Source organism: Tiliqua scincoides, chromosome 1 (genome assembly GCF_035046505.1).
Source record: "Tiliqua scincoides isolate rTilSci1 chromosome 1, rTilSci1.hap2, whole genome shotgun sequence".
NCBI lineage: Eukaryota > Metazoa > Chordata > Lepidosauria > Squamata > Scincidae > Tiliqua > Tiliqua scincoides.
The window spans coordinates 41,515,523-41,537,486 of record NC_089821.1 but is presented as its reverse complement, the minus strand read 5'-3'; the positions used below and the strand labels follow the sequence as shown (position 1 = coordinate 41,537,486).

At 43.8% G+C, this 21,964-nt stretch overlaps 1 protein-coding gene across 6 annotated transcripts in view; it reads left to right on the top strand.

Annotated features, from left to right (window-relative positions):
* Nucleotides 1-21,964, top strand: part of MPPED2 (metallophosphoesterase domain containing 2) — a 186,844-nt gene that overhangs the window by 62,802 nt on the left and 102,078 nt on the right. For all 6 annotated transcript variants that reach the window (XM_066626787.1, XM_066626780.1, XM_066626786.1 and 3 more), the window contains one exon: nucleotides 1,258-1,439. In XM_066626787.1, the coding sequence (XP_066482884.1) occupies nucleotides 1,258-1,439 (182 nt within the window). The remainder of the gene's footprint in view (nucleotides 1-1,257; nucleotides 1,440-21,964) is intronic.

Genomic DNA, 21,964 nt, shown 5'->3' with positions numbered 1-21,964 from the left:
GCAGGCTATCTCTAAACCCCCAAGGGAATTTTTACAAGAACCACACAACATTTCAGATGGATCTTTCATGGTCTGGTATCACTTCTGGCCCCCAGTTGCCTCCCATGCTGGCTGACAAGTAGCTCTTTCATCTGTCACTTGAAGGGTAGCCAAGACGCTTCTTTGCTCACACCAAAGAACAGGTGGAACAGCTCAGCCCGTCAGCTGCTTCAAGGTCTTGCCATTCATGGAGCTGCTGGTGGCCTTGAACTGGCGACCTTCAGATGTTATCTTTGGGCTAACGGAAGCTCTACCCTCTAGACCAGGGTCCAGACATTTTGGCAGGAGGGCCACGTCATCTCTCTGACACTGTGTCGGGGGCCAGGAAAAAAAGGAATTAATTTACATTTAAAATTTGAATAAATTTACATAAAATAATTTATTAGAGATTAAACTTATATGAATGAATGAAGGTCTTACAGTAGCTCAAGGCCTTTAAAAGGGCTTGCACAAAGCAAGGCTGGCCTTTCCTTCGCTGCCACTGCTGCATCACAGACGTGAAACAGCAAGTAGTGGAGGGAGCCCTCGTCCCACAGCTCAGGTACGAGTTCGAACAGTCATCATGCTGAGAGCAGTTGCATCGGACCAGCACAGACTCCAGCAAGTCTCTGGAGGGCCAAAGGCTCATTAGAGACTGGGGGCTCCCTGAGGGCTGGATTGGGAGCCCCTGAGGGCCGCGAGTGGCCCCCAGGCCGGGGTTTGGGCACCCCTGCTCTAGACCAAACCTCCTGTATATGTTAATATATATGAAAATTTGGCACAATACCCATGCGCACAGGATTCCCTTAGGTCTCTTTTTTTCCCTTGCCTTCTACCCTATGAGTATTCACGGGCAGGTGTAGAGGCAATGTGATTGAACATTAGGGAAGATGGGAAGTCTGTGTAGCCCTCTTTTTATCCCTGTACTGCCTTCCTCATTTTGATTCAGGTGATTTGTTTTTAGAGCACAGATAACTTGCACTGGGCAGATATAGCTTGTTGGATGAGGACACATGCATGTGCACATCTTTCCCATTTCCCCTGATATCCTATGGTGATGCTTGTGAAAATGCCTGTACACACGCTTAAAAAGGAGAGTGGAAAAAGCAGGACTATGTTGATCCTTATAGAAATCCCCTACATGTGAATGATGTGCTTGCAATGTGAATGGATTTTGCCCAATGTGTTCAACATGTGTAGCATATTCAATTTTAATGGGATTTCTTATGTTTGCTTTAGGGTCGACCCTATTCCATACGACACCCCGAAACCAGCAGGCCACACGCGGTTTGTCTGCATCTCAGACACACACTCCCGAACAGATGGAATCCAGATGCCTTATGGGGACATCTTGCTTCACACAGGCGATTTCACTGAGTTGGGGCTGCCCTCTGAGGTTAAGAAGTTTAATGACTGGTTAGGTAAGGAATTACTGCTTTTCGGTGGCCCCAATTAACCTTTGCTGTCCAAGTGTCACTTACAGCTTCCTAATTGTGTTAGAGCTATGAAGAACATTTGTTCCACCTTTGCCACTTTGTCTGCTTGTTATGTTCTCTGCTAGTCAAAATATGGTTCTGTTAATTAAGCATAGATTTAGATGTTTGACTTTGAACTTCCAGTATGTACCTGGTAATGAGTCATCTGTTTTTCTGTAGCAGAATCTAAATAGTTTTGTGGTGTCTGTGTGCATCTGTGTGCATCCTGTTGTACAAGTCCTGATGGATACTTGAGTTCCTATTCTTATGCAAAAAGTAGCAAAAATGCACCTACTTTGTCTTCCTAATGCAGTAGGAAGTATGGCTTGAAAGGGGCTCAATGCACAGCATAGCCCTGCTCTGGTTATTCAGATGAACATATGTTTTGGATAAAGGGGTGCAGGCATATTAACCTCTTGATGACTGATGGCTTCTCTTGTGCTTTATACAGTCTCCAAGGAAAAAGTCACCTGTTGTGGTGCAAGATTTTGCTAAGTATATCCTTACAGCCCATTGATCTTACTGAGCCACTAATAAGTTGACATAACAGTTGAACAAGAAAAATGAAAGCCGACAGTGATTGTGTTAAACTCAGTGGATATTCATGTTATCAGAGATCACTGTCCTGTGAGGCTGATTGTATATGCCTAAGTAACACGAGGAGATTAGTTGCAGAGGATAGAGAGGAGGGTAGTCAAAAGAGTAAAATGGCAAGATGACCCTAAAAAGTTTTCTTGTCTAAAGTGAAGCTGCATCATTATATCAAAAGTCTTTTAAAATGTGGCTCTGACATTGCACTCTTATGGATGGTATCAAGTGACCGTGTCTCTAAAGGCCCCTAATGGCATCATTAAATCCCATTGGATTCCCTTGGAAGACCCTTGGGGAGATGAGAGAAGTGAAATTTTGGTTCATGAAAGGATATTTTCTTTTAACAAAAAATAAGAAATAGCTGCTGTTTCACATTTTGGCCTTTCTTTACCCCTTTCCTCTCACTGCTGTCCACCCTCTGACATCTTCTCTGTTCTTGCCTGATTTTATATCATTTTTTGCTTTACTTTTGATACAGTTTTTCTCTTGTTTTGCTCTTGAGGGCCACACACTGGGCTAATAGTACCTGCCTTATATGTGACAAAAATACAAAGGTATGGTAATTTAAAAGACATTCCTCTCTTTTTTTTATAATGATCCTTGTTGTACCTTAAGCTAATTTCTTGTTATGAGTTATAACCTTGCTCCATAAGGCTAAAACTCCATTTCTGATACGGTATATATGTGAACCATTAAGCATAGATATGTAGATGGAAGTGAAATACGAAGTCCTCCTCCCAATTGCTGCTCTTCAAGGCTGCAGATCTGAAAATTAATCAACTTCCTATCATCTTCAGAAATCACAGAGCAAAGCTGTTATCACCTGCTAGGAGGTTCCTTTCCAGATTCATGGGGAATACTTTGAATCATTCACAGAAGTGCCAAATATAAAATGAAGTTTGTGATCTAAAAATCTGCAGTAAAAGGGGTGGAGCGAATCTCCAGGGAAGGAGTTTCACAATGGAGGTACCAATGTTGAAAAAGCCGTAGCCTAGGTTGCTGTCCACTGTGTACCAGCTGGTGAGTGTGTGAAGCAGGCATCTTAAGGAAGATCTTAAAGGATGAGTAGGTCCATGTGAGAGAAGGTGTCTCTCCAATATTAAGGACCAAGACCATTTAATGTTTTAAAAGTTCATAGACATCATTTATAATTGATTCCAGAAATCAATGAATTCTGATAGTTATCTTAAAGTTGGCAACATAAACTCCCTGTGATTTGGTCACAATGAAAACTTGTCAAGAGCAACCCTACTTAGAACATATTTCATTAACCCAACCTGTGTTACCCCCGGCTCAGCCTTTCCTGTCCAGTTATTCCTGTTCAGCTGGTACAGCAACCTAGGTTGGTCAAGTGCTCTGTTATACATTGCTACCACCTGATCAAGTGCAATGTTGCCAAACCTAAAATGGCTATCCCATACTGTGAATCTGAAACTTAAGTGTAACTCCACCCATACCAACTGTATATCTCTTCCAACCAATATTATTTCTATCAGTTCTCCATTATGTTTCAGTTTGTTCACCATTGTCCCTTCTGTCCAACCTCAGACATCTATTCAGAAATCTCATCGCCTCCCCCAGATTAGATTTAAAAGCGAGACAGCATTGGTTATTGTGAACATTCAGAAATTCAGTATGTCCTCCCCCAGTGATTTCATGTAGATAACACAAGAAACAAGATGGACCATTGTTGTGCATCGTAAACCAAAATACATGGGGGTGGAGAGTAGTGGCTTCTCCATCCCACCTTCTGTGATCTGTCCTCCTGGGAGAGTGGAAACCTCTGTAAAATAGTGTCCTCTAGTCTTATCCTATTAAGGCAGCAGTTCCCAAACTTGCTGGGACTGTAACTCCCCCAGAACCAGAAAGTGAACGATGGATCAAGGTAAGTGGGAGGGCTTTTCCCAGCACACAGTTTTCACGTGCTGTAGTTCTGCCTACTATACTGAGCCTCTTGCTGCTGCTTGGAGGCTCACGCTGTGGTCTCCCTGCCGGGGCAGCAGGCTACCCACAATGTCCCGACAAGTACTTTGCGATAGCCCAGGGTGTCACAACAACAAGACTGGGAACCACTGTAGTATGGTAATTTAGAAGAAATAAAATCGATATCATGGTCAGTTGTATCAAATCCCTGCGCACTTTCTGGACCTGCCATTATTTTATATTTGATGCTGTTGAAGGGAGAGAGGCACAAACGTCTTCTATTTTTCCTATTCATTCTCAAAGGCACAGTGTTTATTAAGCTTGGTTCTGTCTCACAGAGACATCAAATTATTCCCTTACATCTGAGGTATTCAATCTGTGCATGGCTAGTGAGGCGTGGCTAGCCTTCAGGGGCGTCACCAGGCATCTGGGGAGAGAGGCTGCTCTGCTCTGCTTAGCTGCCCATGCTGCCTGCTGACTTGCTGCTTTTCTGCAGCTGTGAACGAGGTGGGTGGGGCAGCATGAGGCTGGGAGGGCTGTGAAACATGCTGGGGGGAGGTGGGAGAGAAGGCTGGCTGGGCAGGCAGGCAGAGGTGCCGCATTTCATCATGGAGCTCTCTCCATGTGCAACCTTGCCCCAAGGACTACATTTCCCAGTGTGCCCCTCGCCCTGGGCATCCTGGGATTGGTCAAGGCTGGAGGAGAGGAGGAGTGCTGAGGAGCTGCATCTCATCAGCATAGGGGCGCTCCTGGCAGGCTTCAAACTGGGAGGGAAGAGTAATTACAAGCAGCTCAGTGAAGGAAGGAGCCAGCCTGCTCTTAGTGAGGGGATGTCCAAATGCCCCAGCCTGCATCCCTCCGTCTTGCCTGGGAGAACACCCCTTACTCAGAAGTAAATCCTATTGTGTTCAGTGGGACTTACTCCCAGGAAAGTGGGGTTAGGATTCCAGCCAAATGGTCTCTAGGTCTCAGTTTGCATCAGTTTGCAATTAGCAAATGCACACAAAACAAAGTCTTCCCCTCCCCCAGCAAATTCATCACTTCTTCCCCCCTCTCTTTCCAGAGCCCTCCAGGTGTTCTGCTAACAAACTCAAGGCACAATCCTAACCAGGTCAACTCAGAAGTAAGCCCTATTTTGTTCAATGGGGCTTACTCTCTGGCAAGTGTGGTTAGGATTGCAGCCTCAGAGTGCTGGCAGCTGTTTTTTTGTTTCTAGTGTATAATTATAACACCTTCATCCCCATTTTGGGGGTAACTGAGGTGAGGTGTTGTAATGGGGAGCTGTGGCCAATGGCCACAAGGATCAGGGGAGGCTCAAGCCGGAAAAGTTCAAGAACCACTGCCTTACATTGTACTTCTGAGAGGCTTCCTTAGGAGCTTGTATGAGAAAAAAGTTTAGGATCTATGCTTAGTTAATAAAAATATGTTTCTCCTCCTCCACCCATTTAACTTTTCTGGTTCTGTTGCTATTTCTGCATTCTGTTAACCAAACCCAGCCTTCAGCATCCTCTCTGCTAGTTTCTGCTTTTTGGCAAGCTATCAGCTAACTTTTATGCCTCTTTAAGTTCTCTTCTTCTTCTTGACTGATAAATTTTCATTATTGGTTTTGCATGAAAGTCTTCGGGGCTTGTTTGCCGCCTGACCTTTGTGGTCACTTAGTGATTACACGTGCCTGCTGAGGTAATTTATTCACTTTGTTTTGGTGTGAACATATCCCAGGGGTCTTGTAACTGCTGTAATCACTTGACCCTAGTGACTGTTAAATGCTTTAAACACAGTTATTTTAAATTTATAATTGTTTTCATTAAAAATTCCTTATAGAAACTTCACTGACCTTGCAGTAAACACAGCATTACAGGTTGAGGGAGAAATTAAAAATATTATGCTACAGCTAGTGTATCTTCATCTATAATTCTCAGATGATTATATCACATCACATATGTTTACCTTTTGCTTTGTTGCATGTAGTATGTAATTATTTTCCTTACAACATGTTATAAAGTATCTTTAAATATGGAAGTGGCCAAAATATGAATACCCAAGAGAATGTGAGGTCTGGGGATTCTTTTTTTAAATTGAGGCAGGAGGAGTCTCTGAAAAATATAAGTATACTGAAGAATATAAATATATTTTGATAGAATGAACCTAACATTGTAACCCTTTACTTAATGTGAGTCATCTAAACGACTATATTGGTACAGTCTGTGCAGTTGCTTTTCTGTCATGTAACCAAAATTTTGAGATCAAGCTCTCAAGTAGTAAATCCATAATTAGAAGAGGATTTACTGCTGCTGCTGCTGCTGTTTCAATAATGATTGATTAGCTTTGTTGTACGACAGGCTTGGCTTTCATTTATAGATCACCACGTTTTCTTCAGGACAGACCCAAGACATTTTGCTACTTTGCACAACTGCCTGGCGCACATTGCAGTGTGCAATGTCCCTGGGCACTTACTGCACTGTCAGAAGGAATATTGCATGCTGCTTCATTGACATCCCTTAAAACATTGCTACACCAAGCAACTGCTTAGGGTTTGCACAGTTCCACTGTCTTCCTGTGCAGTCCAATCAAAAGAGTCAACTTGCTGTGTCTTGCTATGTGGAGAGTTTCTAGATTTGTCTGAGCTCTGTATTGCACAGAACTTTGTCAGTCAGGAAAAAAAAAATGAAGGGAACCTCTTGGAGTTTTCTATAAAGTTCTCATTGAAGCTGCATGCATTGGTGAAGACTCAAGCTGCCTTTCAATGTAAATAAACTTTAAAGTTGATTCTTTGACAGTACAGAACGATGCATGCTAAAAAATTTTTTCCAGATCTTCAGCATTCTCATTTATTTATTTGCATAGTCACATGGAGTGTTATTGACATATATTTGGAAGAATTCAGAGTCTAATGAGTTCAGAATCTAATGAAGATTTGGTTGACCAATGAAGATCAACTGAGATTTGGTTGACCTACTGCACTATTTTTTTTCCTGCCATTTTCATTTGTATTTTGAGATACTAATATAGTTTGGGATTCTTCAAGATGTGTGTCTATGTGCTAACTCTTTTGTGTCATGGTGATATGGGACTCTGGGTATTAGAGAAAATAGAAGCACCTGATTTAACCTTTTGACTAATCTAGAGTAGATGATAACACTTGGGAGGGCAAAGATAAGGAGGCAGTTTACTATGAGCAGAGATGTGAACAAATGACCAGTTTTAATCCAGATTTGTTTCTGCTTGTTCTTGGTGAAATCTGAAAGTCTGAAATTTTTCTTCCTCTAAAAATTTTGACCTAAGATAATTTATATCCCACATGTTGGAGAAAAACAAATAAGTGTGCAACAAAGGTGTATGTATATTCCCAGGCACCTAGGACTGAGTTAGATCAGTGCTGGCAGCACTGATCATTTGTTAAACAGGGAGGAGGAAACTGGGTTTAGAGCACAGTCTTAGGCATGTCTGCTCAGAAGCAAGTCTTATTTAATTCTATGGAATTGGCACCTAGGAAGGTGTATTTTGGACTGTAGCCTTTCAGCCCAATGTATGTTTCCTCCCACCAATGCAGCAAGGCAAAAATGGCTACTGCTGCATCCTGTGGGGGACAGTAAGAGAGGGTAAGCCTCCAAATCATGGAGGGTTCTAATTGGTCCTGTGCTAGGTGCAGGTCCTAGGTGCTAGGAAATAACTGGTGCAGGTCCACGTAGACCCAGGCTATGGAATTGTGTACCTTCACAGAGCTGATCTGCCCAAACCTGTGACCACCTCCTTGCTCTGCTCTCCCATACTTGTTCTGCCTCACCTCCCCTGCTGTCATACCTGTCCAGCTGTCCAATTTTTCATAACTGCTGCCAAGGCAGTTAGCGCTAGTGGAACACTAGTTGCACGTGCAGTTTCTGGTTTCCATTGAGGCAATGCTCACCTGACCACATGTATAGTGCATCACCCCTGCCCTTCCCAGCAAGGGTGAAATGAGTGAACCAGAGCAGCCCATGCTAGGCGGTGCTGGAGGCTTGTATTTCATTCATCTCTCCCCAAAAAATTGGCAGCGGAAACAGAGATGCAGATATCACTGGAGCAGGTCTGAGGACTCTTCTCACCCTAGAGAGCTGTCAAGGGGACAGGCACAGATGCAAGTAGGTTAACAACAGAAGTTTTTACTGAGAGCTCAAGTCATCAGATGATGGAAAGCAAACAATTCAGCAGTTCCCTTTGGGAGCCTGAGTGACTGGGCTATGCCCCTTTTTGTGTGCCAAGAGGCTCAAGCGCCATTTTTCTTGAAATCTCCTGCACACCAAGATGTGTGGGGGAGGGAAGGTACTACCTAGTGATAGACCAGAGAAGTAGCAACTGATCAAGAGCAGTTGCCTGGCAGCAGTGGTGCCCCACTATAACATTGCTGCCCAGCATCCCAGGAGCACATTGCAAAGAACAAGAACAAGTGAGTCATGCTGGGCTCGAACACTTGCAGCAAGTTCAGATGGTGGCTGGAGCCACCCACACTGATTGCGGGATCTCTGATACAGGACCCAGGGAGAACCCCTGTCTTTCAGACACTTGACTACTTGGATGGAGAGCCTACACAGCAGGGAAGACATTGCAAGGTCACCAACTGCCAGCGGAGGCAACCATCAGCCTCTTAGAGCTCGGGGCTATCTCTCTAGTGCTGTGGTCCTTCCTGTTGGATGTAGCCCACAAGGATGTACTTGTGTACATAGACAACACTTCAGTGAAGCAAATAAGGCAGGACCAGGTCTGCCTTCCTACACAGGGAGGCAAGCAGGTTATTCCTTTTGTGTAAGCTTACCTCTGTTCCACTAGAGCAGAGCACATCCTGTGCCTACGTTGAGGCAGATGGATAAGCCATCAGGACTTAGATCAGGCAGAGTGGATGCTACACTCCAAGATCCTCAGGGACAGGTTTAGGACAATCTGAATGGACCTCTTTGCATTTCCAGAGAACCACCAGATGAGAAGGTTCTTCACCAGAGGAAGGTCTACAGAGACTGAGGAAACCAGTGCCCTGTACCAACAATGACCCAAGGTTTATGCTTTCTGCTTTCCCACATTTCAGGGTTCTCCTAAAAGTCATAAGAAAGATACAAACAGAAGAGGCAAAGGTGGTACTGATTGCCCCACAGTGACCCAGATGCCCGAAGCTCACAGACTTCCTGCAGATGTCAATCAACTTCACTCCTCCCCTGGAGGAGAAACATCCTCAGCCAGAGATGCTTCACTTAACTGCCTGGAGGCTGAGTGGCAGAGTCTCACAGACTCTGTGCTGGATGTCATCTTCTCTAGAAGCCGTGTTCCAGGTAGCAAGGTAGAGCATGACGCACACATTCACAAAGCATTACAAAGTTGATGTGTGCTCCTTGGCAGATACAACCTTTGGCAGGTAAATTTCGCAGGGAGTGATGTAAGGGGCCTCAGGTAGTTCCCACCCTTGAAAAGGACACTGCTTGCATGTGTTCCAGATGCTAAGACTGAGTCACTGGAGAAAGGGGAAGTTTCTGCTTACCTGTGAATTCCCCTTCTCAGTGATTCCAGGGTTGCTCAGTCTATCCACCTTATTGTATCTGCAAATGCATACCCCCCCTCCCCCAAAAGTGAAGAAAGGACTGCACATAGGGCCAGCCATGTTACAAACAGGGCATATAGCATCACTTAGGCAGAAGCCTACATGCGCGTAACCTTGCATTCTCAGGCCTCGTAGTTAGTGGCGTCACTAGGTGCGGGAGGCCAGCGCGTCAGCCCCATGCAGTGGGCGTGACAACACTCCAGGTGGTGGGCGTGGTGATCTACCATCGCCCTGCCCCCACTGGTTTTTTGGCTCTACATTTTGATAGAATAAAAATATTTCAATGCAGTTTGTTTCATTGCATTCTGCATGAAATTACATGTTGATTGATATATAACATGATGGTATTATTTTTACAAACTGTAATTTTGGTCATTAGTGGTGTCACCTCCCCCCAGGGTGTCAACTTACTAACATCTTATTGGAGCAGTTCTCAAACGTTTAGCACTGGGACCCACTTTTTAAAATAAAAATCTTTTTAGAATGACAGAACCCATCACAAAGCAAATTAAAATAGTTATAAATAATTAAAGTAAAACAAATAATTAAATAAGGGAAAGTCAGCCCTGTTCAACTAAGTGAATTTTCTATGTAGCCTGCCTGCAATAACACCCCCCCAAAGAGTCAGTAAGATTTTCACCCCTACCCAGTACCCCAGTGGTTCTCAAACTCTGGGAGAGTTTGAGAGCCAGTAAGTCCTTGCAGAGGTGGGGGGAGGAGGCAGCGGGGGCGGGGGAAAGGCAGCGGCGCAATCCCCAGGAGGCTGCAGGAGGCTTGGGTAAGAGGAGGTAAGTGCCTCCTCCCTGCCTCCATGCTGCCCCCGCCCCTTAAGGGGGCAGGGCCCAGGGCCCACAGGCTGGGGCGTCATGATGCCCCAGTTTGAAAAGCCCTGCAGTACCCAGTTCAATTTAAGTTTTTATATTTCAAGCATATCACTATCAGGACCCACCTGGCTTTATAAGTCTGAGAGCCCAAGCCTATGCCTGTCTACCCAGAAGTAAGTCCCATTATAGTCAATGGGGCTTACTCCTAAGAAAGTGGGTAGGATTGCAGCCTAAAAGAGAAAAAGATTCACCTTACCATGTCAAGCCTCTGTTTCATTCTTTTTATGGGGGGTGGGGCTGCCTTCTGGAGCATTTGTTGAGTTCCAGTTGCATCAGATCAGGACCATTCTGGTGGCCTCACATTTCCCTTTGCCTGACCTGCCCAGGCGCAAAGGCACATTTACTTACTTACGAGTAAACGTGACCACGTGGCTTAGTTTCGCTTTCCATAGGGCTCAATACATTCTCCAGCTTGGAGGGAGGGACCTCCTTCTTGGGTGTTTTTTGGGGGCTACATTCATTGGATCAGGGCCATTCTGGTGTTGTTGGATTCCTCTCAGCCTGCCCTTTCCGGTGAACTAAGGCAAGTTTGCCTACTCACGAGTAAACGTGCAATATGGCTTGGTTTCACTTTCCATAGGGCTCCATGCATTTTTTGTTCCGGTTTTTTGGCCATAACTTTTGATAGAAAGGAGATATTTCACTCTGGTTTTTTGCATTGCGTCCCGCTGGAAATTCTGCATTCGACGGTATATAGCATGATGGGGTTACTTCTAACCACCGCGATTTTAGCACTTCATCTCCCCAGTGCGCGTCACCCCCCCAGTGCGCGTCACCTGGTGTGACCCACACCCCTCTAGTGATGCCACTGCTCATAGTCTGAGCATGGCCTGGATGGGAGGATGAGGAAGGCAGATCCGGAAGTCTCCAAGCAAGATAATTCTATGGAGAGGGTCCCAAGGCTTTCTTCTATTTGGGGATTTCACTATGGGGAAAACTTGGATAATCTGACCCTGCCTGCCCAGGAGGGAGGGGTTTCCCTGATACCAAGCCTGAGCCATCCTGGAACCAGTGAGAAAGGGAGTTCACAGCTAAGCTCAAACTCCCTTTTCTTTTTAATGTTTTTTAGTATGTCTATTCTGTATTTATTTGTAGAAAACTCAATATTTTTTCTTGTATATAGCCCACTATTACAGGAGTATATGTTTTACTTAAGTAATAAAGTTCTCTAGTCATAAAAATAGAGAAGCAAGTTCCATGCGTCTTTGTCTAAACTGATTGAAAGCAAAGGGGAAGATTTTGGGGGAAAAAACCCTCCAATGAAATAATCACAACAGGAAACAGTTTTTTTTTAGTAGTTTGATTTATTCTCTCATTTTGGTGCTTACCATCTGGCACTTATTTTAAAACTCTGTATTGCTTCATTTGTTATATCCAGAATGAAGATTTACTGTAAAGTGCCATTTTGCTGCACTCAGCTCTTAGCTCTTGCTACAAATTTTGCAAGCCTTCAATTGCTGTGATTGAAAGAAAATGTTGATTAAATTGAAATGTCCTGGGGGCGTTGGTTGGTTTTACTACCTCTTCAGAGACTGCTTCTCTTTTTGGATCTCTGCTTTTACTGATTAGATAGAGGGCTTCTCACTTTAAAGTGAAAAAATCTGCCTACTGTCCCATCAAATGAAAACAGGGGTGTAGAGAAGACATTATCAGTGGCTCCTTAGCAGACTTCCAAAGGAAGGCAGTTTCAAAGCTGCTAAGTCCAGACATGGGCATTTTCCAGAAGTAACAAAGTGATTGTATTAGGCATGTGTTAAGAAGCTATGTATAGGTTCATAAGAGTCATATTGTTATATTTATTTTTAAAGCGTCACATTATAATGATTATTGTATCATATTTCTTGGTTATCAATGCTCAGTGAAAGATATAAACGTGCAATATATAGGTTGCTATAAACACAGATTAATAGACGCTGTTTCAAATGCGTAGAAATGCATCTTTAATGTTAATGGGGCAGTTGCTTTTGAGCAAAAATTGGCTGGATTAGGGCCAATTAACTAATCCCCTTTCCTCCCAGGCTATATCTTGTGTTGCATGTGCTCATTTTTATTCAGAAACGACTTCTCGGATTCTGTCCTGTCCAGATCTTTCTAGAATTACAATGTAACTACAATTCATAGTATATGCTGTTGAGAGGAAAGGAAGAAGGCACATTGGGAGATATATCACAGTCTGTAGTTGTGACTTTTTCATGGTATTAATTTTTTGCCACTGTTTTCTGGAGTTTTAAAAGTGGCATAGATTTGTTGGGAAAAAAAATCAGAGCTAAAGATATGCTCCATAATGGAAATGTTTAAAAAGGACACCTTGCAAAATTTCACGACTCTGACAAAGAGCCATGAGAAGAATGCGTGCAAGATTACTCAGAATTGCCCAGAATTCCCTGAACATTTCTAATAGATTTTTATCCATTAATGATGAATAAATATCAATATAAGGATGCTTTGCCCGTAAAACTCCAAATTCCCTTCATTTATTTCCCATGTAATGTTGACTTCTTTATGTACAGTTTCCAAAGTAACACACTGCAACTAGGGGGCAAAATGCCGTATAAGGATGATTCTTTCTTTATCTCTACAGAATGCAAATGCAGCACAAAATAACAAAATGTAGAGTCCTCTGCATTTGCCAGGACATTGTTGTTTTTTTTCCTGCATTGAGCAGTGCTTTTAGTACTCTGGGGGTATAGTCTAAAATAGCAGTGTTTGGGCTAGGGCTGAGGTATTCAATCTGTGCATCCCGCCTTCCTGGTGAGGCGTGGATAGCCGGGGGGGGGGGGCGTGGATAGCCTGGGGGGGCGTTGCGAGGAGAGGGGCTGGGCTGCTCCACTCAGCTCTGCTTCCAGTGCTACCTGCTGACTTGCTGCTTTTCTGCAGCTGTGAACGAGGTGGGTGGGGCAGAGTGAGACTGGGAGGTCTGTGAAACATGCTGGGGGAGGTGGGAGAGAAGGCTGGCTGGGCAGGCAGAGGTGCCGCATTTCATCATGGAGCTCTCTCCATGTGCAACCTTGCCCCAAGGACTACATTTCCCATGTGCCCCTCGCCCTGGGCATCCTGGGATTGGTCAAGGCTGGAGGAGAGGAGAAGAGGCTTCAAACTGGGAGGGTAGAGTTTGCAGCTCAGTGAAGGAGGGAGCCAGCCTGCTCTTAGTGGGGGGTGTCCAGATGCCCCAACCTGCATCCCTCTTGCTTGGGGGAAACAGGGATGGCATCTGCATGCTGGGTGTAAGGGTGTGAGCAGCCCCCATCTACTTTAGGGTGAGTTGTAATCTTGCTGTATGTGGCTGCAATCCTTTCCACACTTTCCTGGGAGTAAGCCCCATTGACTCAAATGGGGCTTACTTCTGAGTAGACCTACACAGGCATGGGATCTGTTTCAGCTTAACCCAGGATCCCCACCTTTCTCTTTTTCCTCCCCCTTCAAAAAAGAAAAAAAAAGCCACTCTTGATGGCTTTGTCTCCAAAAATTGATTAAACAGAAAAATCCCCATTTCTTTTCAGCCATCCCCTTTTTCCTCCTGCCTCCTTTTGGGGGAGGGGGGGTACTCTGTTGGCTGCTATTGCAAGACAAAAGGCACAATCCTAGTTAGGTATACTCAGAAGTAAGTCCTATTGTGTTCAATGGGACTTACTCCCAGGAAAGTGGGGTTAGGATTCCAGCCAAACAGTCTCTAGGTCTCAGTTTGCACCAGTTTGCAATTAGCAGATGCACACAAAACAAAGTCTTCCCCTCCCCCAGCAAATTCATCACTTCTTCCCCCCCTCCCTTTCCAAAGCCCTCCAGGTCTGCTAACAAACTCAGGGCACAATCCTAACCAGGTCTACTCAGAAATATGTCCTATTTTGTTCAATGGGGCTTATTCTCAGGTAAGTGTGGTTAGGATTGCAGCCTCAGAGTGCTGGCAGCTGTTTTTTTGTTTCTAGTGTATAATTTATAACACCTTCATCCCCATTTTGGGGGTAACTGAGGTGAGGTGTTGTAATGGGGAGCTGTGGTCAATGGCTACAAGGATCAGGGGAGGTGCGAGCTGGAAAAATTTTGAGAACCACTGGGTTAGGGGAAAGATCACTGCAGATTCTAGCATAATGTCTGATGCTCAAAGAAATTTTATCTCATCATAAAGATTAGCAGGCTGTGTAATTCAATTTAGAATTGGTCGGCAGTGCTCTGTCTATTGCAGAGCCTTTTTATTTTATGTGGCATATGACTGTCAGGCCCCAACTAGGTGGTAGGCAGTAGTTAGGGGTCTGTCAGTGCTCCACTTTGTCTTTGGCTTAGCCGTAATTGTTGGCGAGAGCACTATGTTAGAATGAGTTAAGAAATCGCTTGCTCAACTGAATGTCTCCCGGGTTTGTCCTGCGTGGGAGAAAATGAATTTTCTATGGTCAAGCAAGCAACCAGTGAGTGAAGGTCTGCTAAAAGCATTTGCTGCTAACCGAACTTGAACCTCAAAACCCTCATGTGAGTATTTATTCACTGTATCAGAGGAATTGCCGTGTCATTGAAAACCAGCATGCAGCAACTTATGTTAATGCAAGGGTGGCAGACCCTCACCTTGTTGTAATTACACATACTAGGGGGTTAATCAAGGTTTCTAGAATTACTATCTTGATTTTCTTTATTACAAGAAAAACAGGCAGCTTTCTGAGCCATGCTTTCTATTTGACTTGCTAATTAATCTTCTGGTTCCACTGGGCCGGTAGCCAGTGTCTATGGCTGAAATCCTATACATGCTTTCCTGGAATTAAGTCTTATTGGACACAATGAACTTATTTCTAAGTAGATATGCATAGGATTGTGTTGTGACATTTTTTGCTTGTGCTTGTTACAGTGAGAATGCCTGAGTTTTCCTGAAAGGTTATAGGAAAGCCAAATACATCTTGTGCTGACTAGAGGGTTGTTTCAGAGCCTGATAACGGACTGCTGGAAGATTTTATTATGAGCAGCACACCCTGCAACAGGACGCATTGTGTTAATGAGTCTGGAGGAGAAATGATAAAATCTGCTGTTTTCTTATGAGCAAATGGTTCTACAATATGGTCCATAATAATAATAAATAATAATAATAATACAGGTATTTCTGTACCGCCTTTCTTGGTCCTCAGATTTCTCTTTAGACTTTATTCAAGGCGGTTTACATAGGCAGGCAATTTAAATCCCCGTAGGAATTTTTACAGTTTGAAAGAAGGTTTCTATTTTTCAAGAAACCACAACATTCAGATGTTTCTTTCTTGATCTGGTCGCACATTCTGGCCTCCATCCTCCCGCGCTCAGAGCAGATGGAATAGCTGGGCTCAGCTTGTCAGCTGCTTCAAGGTCGCACGGTGCCGGTGGCCTCGAACTGGCGACCTTCGGATGTTATCTTCAGGCAAATGGAGGCTCAACCCTCTAGATCAGACCTCCTGCCCTGAGCTTCTGAGCTGCTTCTGCTTCTGAGCTGGATATTATATATATTGAATATGCCTAAGTGAATCTTCACTTAATAGCTCCTTGTGTTGAATCTGCTGTTCTCTTGTATCTGCTAGTTTAATGTACTGTATTTCTTAGTAGAATGCCAAGTTACAAACCCAGCAAAATTGGGTTGCTTGTAAGATTTTCCAGCAGATTTCTTATAGGGAACTTGTATGGTACTGCTGAAGCATGAAATGTGTCCATGTGGTCAAGTACAAGTTGGTGCAGAAGTAGGACAGATTGATGTGCTGTGATAAAAACAGTTATGTTATCAAGACATACTAGTTATGTTGTCAGTTGCTGCATACCACAAATAGATCTGAGTTTAGACCAAGGAGCTAAGAGCCCAATCCTGAGCTGCCCATCATGTGGGGCTGCTGCAGCACTAAAAATGGCTGCTTGCAGCATCTGAACCGCACCGGGAAGTCCCATGTCGGAACTTGCTCTGCTCACCTGCCATGCCTCCTTCTTCCCAAGCCAGAATATCTTCTTTCTTCCTCCCCTCATGCCATGGCTTGCCATTCTGCCGCCAGGTGCTTCAAGCAGAGCATCTGGTGACTGATGGCTTGCCTCCAACTGCTGCTGGCTTGTGCTGGGCCAGCTTCAGCGCTGGGCTGGCGCTAATCCCTACAAATGTGCCTTATGGCATGTTTGTGACAGTTTGCGCTAGTGATGAGCCAGATTGCACAGTTTAGGATTGGACCCTAAATTGGGAGAATATCAGTACAGGTGTGCGCCACTTATGCCAGAGATACATTCTCCAATCCCTTTTATGTGAATATTCAGTCCAATCTATTGCCTTTGTTGTGTAAACAGACACTCCCTGCCTGACACTAGCTGGCTGCACAGGCTCCTGGGGATAGATTGCCTCTCCTTTGCATTAAGAACCTCTCTGTTGTGTAAACAGACTCTGCTGCAGTCTATGGGAGGCGTGATTGCCTCATTAACAGCATCTTTATTGTGCTTTGACCACCATCATATATGCAATCCCTCGTTAAGCGAACAGTTGTTAAGAGGCACACACCTTTACAAATAAATGGCCATAGTAGTGGAGCAAAATAATTAAACAAATCAAGAAGTTTGACAATTGAATTGGCAAATATTCAAATTGAAAGGCTGGGGTTTTTTTTTGTTTTTTTTGAATACATAAAATGGGAATTGGAATTGGAATCTTTTGTTTTATTTGCAAACAAAACATTTCAGTGTTAAAATATTGTTTCTGGTATTGTAATTTACTATTTGGTTCTTCCTCTGTTTTCTGGTTGCTGTTTTCTGGTTTTATAGTTCAGCCGACTATATTATTTGTAGCTCTAGAATTCTGAACGTGCTTATTTTGTGAATATGGTATTCCTCTGGCAACAAAAGCAAAGCAAGACTTCAGTTCTGCTTCGGATTTAGTTGGATGCTGCAAAGGTAATTAGACAACATAATTGTCTCTGAAATATATTTTAAAATGCCATCTTCCTGATTCAAATTGAGTTTTTAAAATGTGTCACAGGAAACCAATATTTAAACTGTGTTTCTCAATATGATTAATCATATTCCTTTTGGTTCTCAAGACAATCTCAACTTATGGTGAGAATGGAGTAGGACTATAAAGCATTATACCTGGCAAGGGACAAAAGGATCAACAAGATTTGCACTGGGGCACTTAAAGCCCCAGAAGGGCTTGGGGCAGAGGTGGGAAAATTGAGGCAACTGATTAACTGCTGGATCAATTGGGGCGTGGCATGGTTGTTGCTGGGGCCACCAAGGTCTCCTCAGCTTCAGTCCATGCCTTTTCAGCAAGCCCTGCCTGTCTGAGAGTAGCTGGTCCATGTGGGGGCTGGGTAGGAGTTTTTGGTTGGTAACCTGATTGGCCGTGGTTATTGGTTTTTTCGCCTACCCTGGGCTGGCATTTGGGCATGGTGTTATAGATGTAGTTATTTAAAGGTTTCCCTTGGTTGGGCGGGTGGCATGCTGGCTGGGTTGCCAGGAATGGGAGTGGTGTGCATGCTGAGGTAAGCAAAGTCAGGGGGTGAGTCAGGACCGGCCAGTGACAACACTTGTCCAGATTGGTGAGGCTGGCTGGTGAGCCCCCTGGCAAGGGCCATTTCACGGCTTAGCCTGTGCGGGTCAGTGCTGACCAGCTGCCTCGACCCCTTGGGGTTGGGTGGGATAGGCTAACCCTGTCTCTGATGGGGTGACACCTGGAGTCAGGATGTCACATCCATGGGGTCTTGGGGGCAGTAAACAGCTAGTGCTATTTTCCCCCAAGCTCTTAGTGGCCATCATACTTTGGGTTTTTACTAGCTTAATTTTTCCCTGCTGCAGGTTGCTTTTATTAATTCAATAAATTACAATCATCCCAAGCCTCTGTCTCATGTCTTTCTTGGGGAGTGCCTGGGTTAACTGCTTATATTTAAGTCTGGTATACTACTGGTTGAGGGATGTTGAAGTGTAGTGTGGATGAAGTGACAGAGAAATTTGATATTGTCTGGAGGCAGAAGAAACTGAGACAGAGTTGGGTCAGAAATGCACAGCACAGTGCATGCGCCTTAGTATTTTACCACTAGGAATCTTTGAGCCCAATCCTACTTGGTCCTACGCTAGTGAATTTGCTGGTGCCGGTCCATGTGGACCCACATCCGTGAATGATATCCAGGAAGGGGACTAGAATTTGGTGGCTTCCGCTATCACCAAACCTGCACCCTTCTCAGACCCAAATCGACCATCACCTGCTCTGATTGCTGCTTCGTTCTGCCCCACCCCTGCTGCCTACCCTGCTTTGGCATAGCTGCTCCAGTGAGTGCAGTAAAGCTCTGGAAGCGCACAAATCCACATGCTTTTAGAAGTTGTTTCCCGACTATTGTAAGGCTGTGCTGGCAGAACTCTATGCTAAGAGCCCATAGAATTGGGCTTTATTGAGTTACCGCTGCTTGTTTGCATTCAAAGATGTTATCTTAAGTAACCTTGGGTAAAAAGAATATTGCCACAAGATCCGCTTACTGATGTAATCCAGAGTACAAGTTGAGTCTCATTATTCACGAGGGTTCTGTTCCAAGAACTCAAAAAACGCACACAAAAATGGCAAAAAGCGCACTATAGCAAATCAATTTAAAAAACAAAGTCTCTTTGCTCTGGTGATTAAAAAACAGACTTGCTGACTTTTGTAATGCACACAGAAGCAATCAGTCTCTCTCCAGGGGCTTAGGCTTTACTAGGAGGCATCAATCCCTCCCTTCACCAGGAGCCCCAGCAAGGGGGAAAGAATGGGGAAGGTGATAATCGCTGCCATTTAGCCTTCTTTCACATGCTCAGGGGAAAGGGAGGAGTGAAACCTGCAGAGAGAATGACTGATGGATTGTCATCTGGCTACCCTCTCTGGCATTATTAAATGACTGTTTCCCTTTCATTTAAAGGGCCCTTCTCATCAGCTCTGAGATAGAAAAATCTGTGGATAATTAGGTTATACCTATAATCACTTGTATGACTGTCTCTGCAACAGTAAAAAGCAGTTTTTTAAACTGTGATTTTAAAGGGCTGCATTTTTTCCCTTCTCTAGGGATTAGGACATTCCTTCTCATTTGCAGGGGCCATTCGCGTTGAGTCAAATCCGTGTATAAAAAAATCTGTGTATAACAAGGCTGGACCTGTACCTTCTTTTTTTAGCAGAACAATCAGATAATGTAAAATAGTCATTGGCTTTAAAAAATTTTTAGCACCAGGACCCACTCTTTAGAATTACACTCAGTCAGGATACACCAGAAGTGATTTTGTGGCTGGAAGTGGCATTATCAAGCAGGAAAGTCTTTAACACCTCTATATAGTGAAATCAAATCAATAAAGTAACTAAACGTTTATAATAAGTAATAAGTTTAAAAAAGTATTTCAAATAAAGAACCCTCCTAACCCTCTCAAGCAGTTCCCGAAACATCCCAGAAGCTGCAATCCTGTTCGCACTTATCTGGGAATAAGCCCCATTAACTATTATTGTTGAAAGCATATACGTAGTTGCCTATTAAAAGTACAGATCTGTAACATTTCTCCAAAGGCAGTCACATACCATGGTTGCATCACGTCTAATGGTACTAAAAATAAAATACACATTAAAATGAATGGGCACCTGACATTGGCTTGCAGCCCACTTTGTGGGTCCCAACCCAAAGTTTGAGAAACACTGTTATATATGAAAGATGGACTGCTTTTTCTCTTGCAGGAGACATGTTAAATACTGTAGTCTTCTTCCACTAGACCAGTGGTTCTCAAATTTTAGCAGTGTGAACCATTTTTTAGAATGAGAATCTGTCAGGACCCACCAGATGTGATGTCATGACCAGAAGTGACATCATCAAGCAGAAAATTTTTTAGCAATTCAAGGCTGCAATCCTACCCCCACTTTCCAGGAGCAAGTCCCATTTACTAAATTTGTTAAAAGAATATACATAGTAACCTGTTAAAAGTAGAGATCTGTAACATTTCCCCAAATGCAGTCACATACGATGGGAGCATCAAGTCTAATATATTAAAAATAAAATATTGAAATGAATGGGAACCCACCTAAAATTGGCTCTCAACCCACCTCATGGGTCCCAATCCACAGTTTGAGAAACATCGCCCTAGACCAGGGGTGCTCACACTTTTTTGGCTCGAGATCTACTTTGAAACCCAGCAAGGCCCGGAGATCTACCAGAGTTTTTTTTACAATGTTTGCGCCATCATAACATATAACATTTATGTGTACAATGTATGTTGGTGTACCTTGAGCCCCACTGAGTATAACAGGACTTACTCCTGAGTAGATATGCCTAGGATTAGGCTGTGAGGCTGCAATCCTAGCCACACTTACCTGGGAGTAAGTCCCATTGAGTACAATGGGCCTTACTCCTGGCGTTCCCTCCCAGAGGCACCTGAAGGGGGGGTCGGCACTCCGCGATCTACTCATTTTGCCTCGCGATCTACCGGTAGATCGTGATCCACCTATTGAGCACCTCTGCTCTAGACTTTCCCAACAGGCTGTCTGGTACTGGTGGGATTAGAATATGTTTGCTGAAATTTCATTTTGACTACTGAAAAGAGAAATTCTTCACACACACACCCCCCCCCCCCCCCACACCAATCCTGTTTAAGGGAAGCACTGGTGAAGGTTTCTAGGAAAGCCTCCTGTCTTGGCAGGAAAACAGTTTCCTTGTTTTGAGTGGGGAATAGCAGCAAAGACGACAGAACATCTATTAAGAGGAATGCATGGTTTGGGGAGCCCTTTATTTGAGAAATGGCTTCTCTTTGCCCAGATATGTTAAAATGATTTCCAGAATCTGACTGGCTGGCTGACTAAAGAAGACACATCATAGGGCTACATTGGAAGCAACAGAGCCATTAATAAACAAGTGCTTTTCCAAGGCCATCTGTAAAAACAATGATGATGGCCTTTGAGGTGAAGGTGGCAAAACCTTTCTGGTGGAGAATATAAATAAGATGCAAATTGTTACAGCTTCTAAAGTGACTGAAGTGAGGATTATTTTAACTTTCACTGTTAATTACCAGCTCCAGTGAAGGGTACTTATCTTTTATGTCATGGTTCTTGAGATTTGCAAAATAACACCTTATGACTAGAGTGTGTTTGTTTTAAGAGGGCACTAGAATTTGAGACTTAAAATGATAGGAAATCACAGAGAAATATCAGAGAATTTACAGTTGGTTATTGATTAAAATGCCTGCTTGCTGTTTGGTTGATAGGCACCAGGTAAGTAGTTGTTTCATGAATGATTTGAATGCACAGAGAGCCATCATACAAGGATCTTCTGACACAACATGGTACAACAATTTTGGTACATGCAAAAGCAACCCAATATGCTCCCCCCCCCCCCCAAAAAAAAAAATGCAAGTGAAGCCTCTTGACATGGCAATAAAATATTGGGAGACACTTTGCATCTTAATTGTTTGTTAAGGCAGAGGAGCAGCTCCAATTAAAAGCAGTTCTTGGGAACCCTACTGGGCATTTAAAGGGTGTCTCAAAAACTCTACATGCCTTTTAATGAGCTCTAATTCAAATTCATACATACTTCATTGTAGAAAATCTG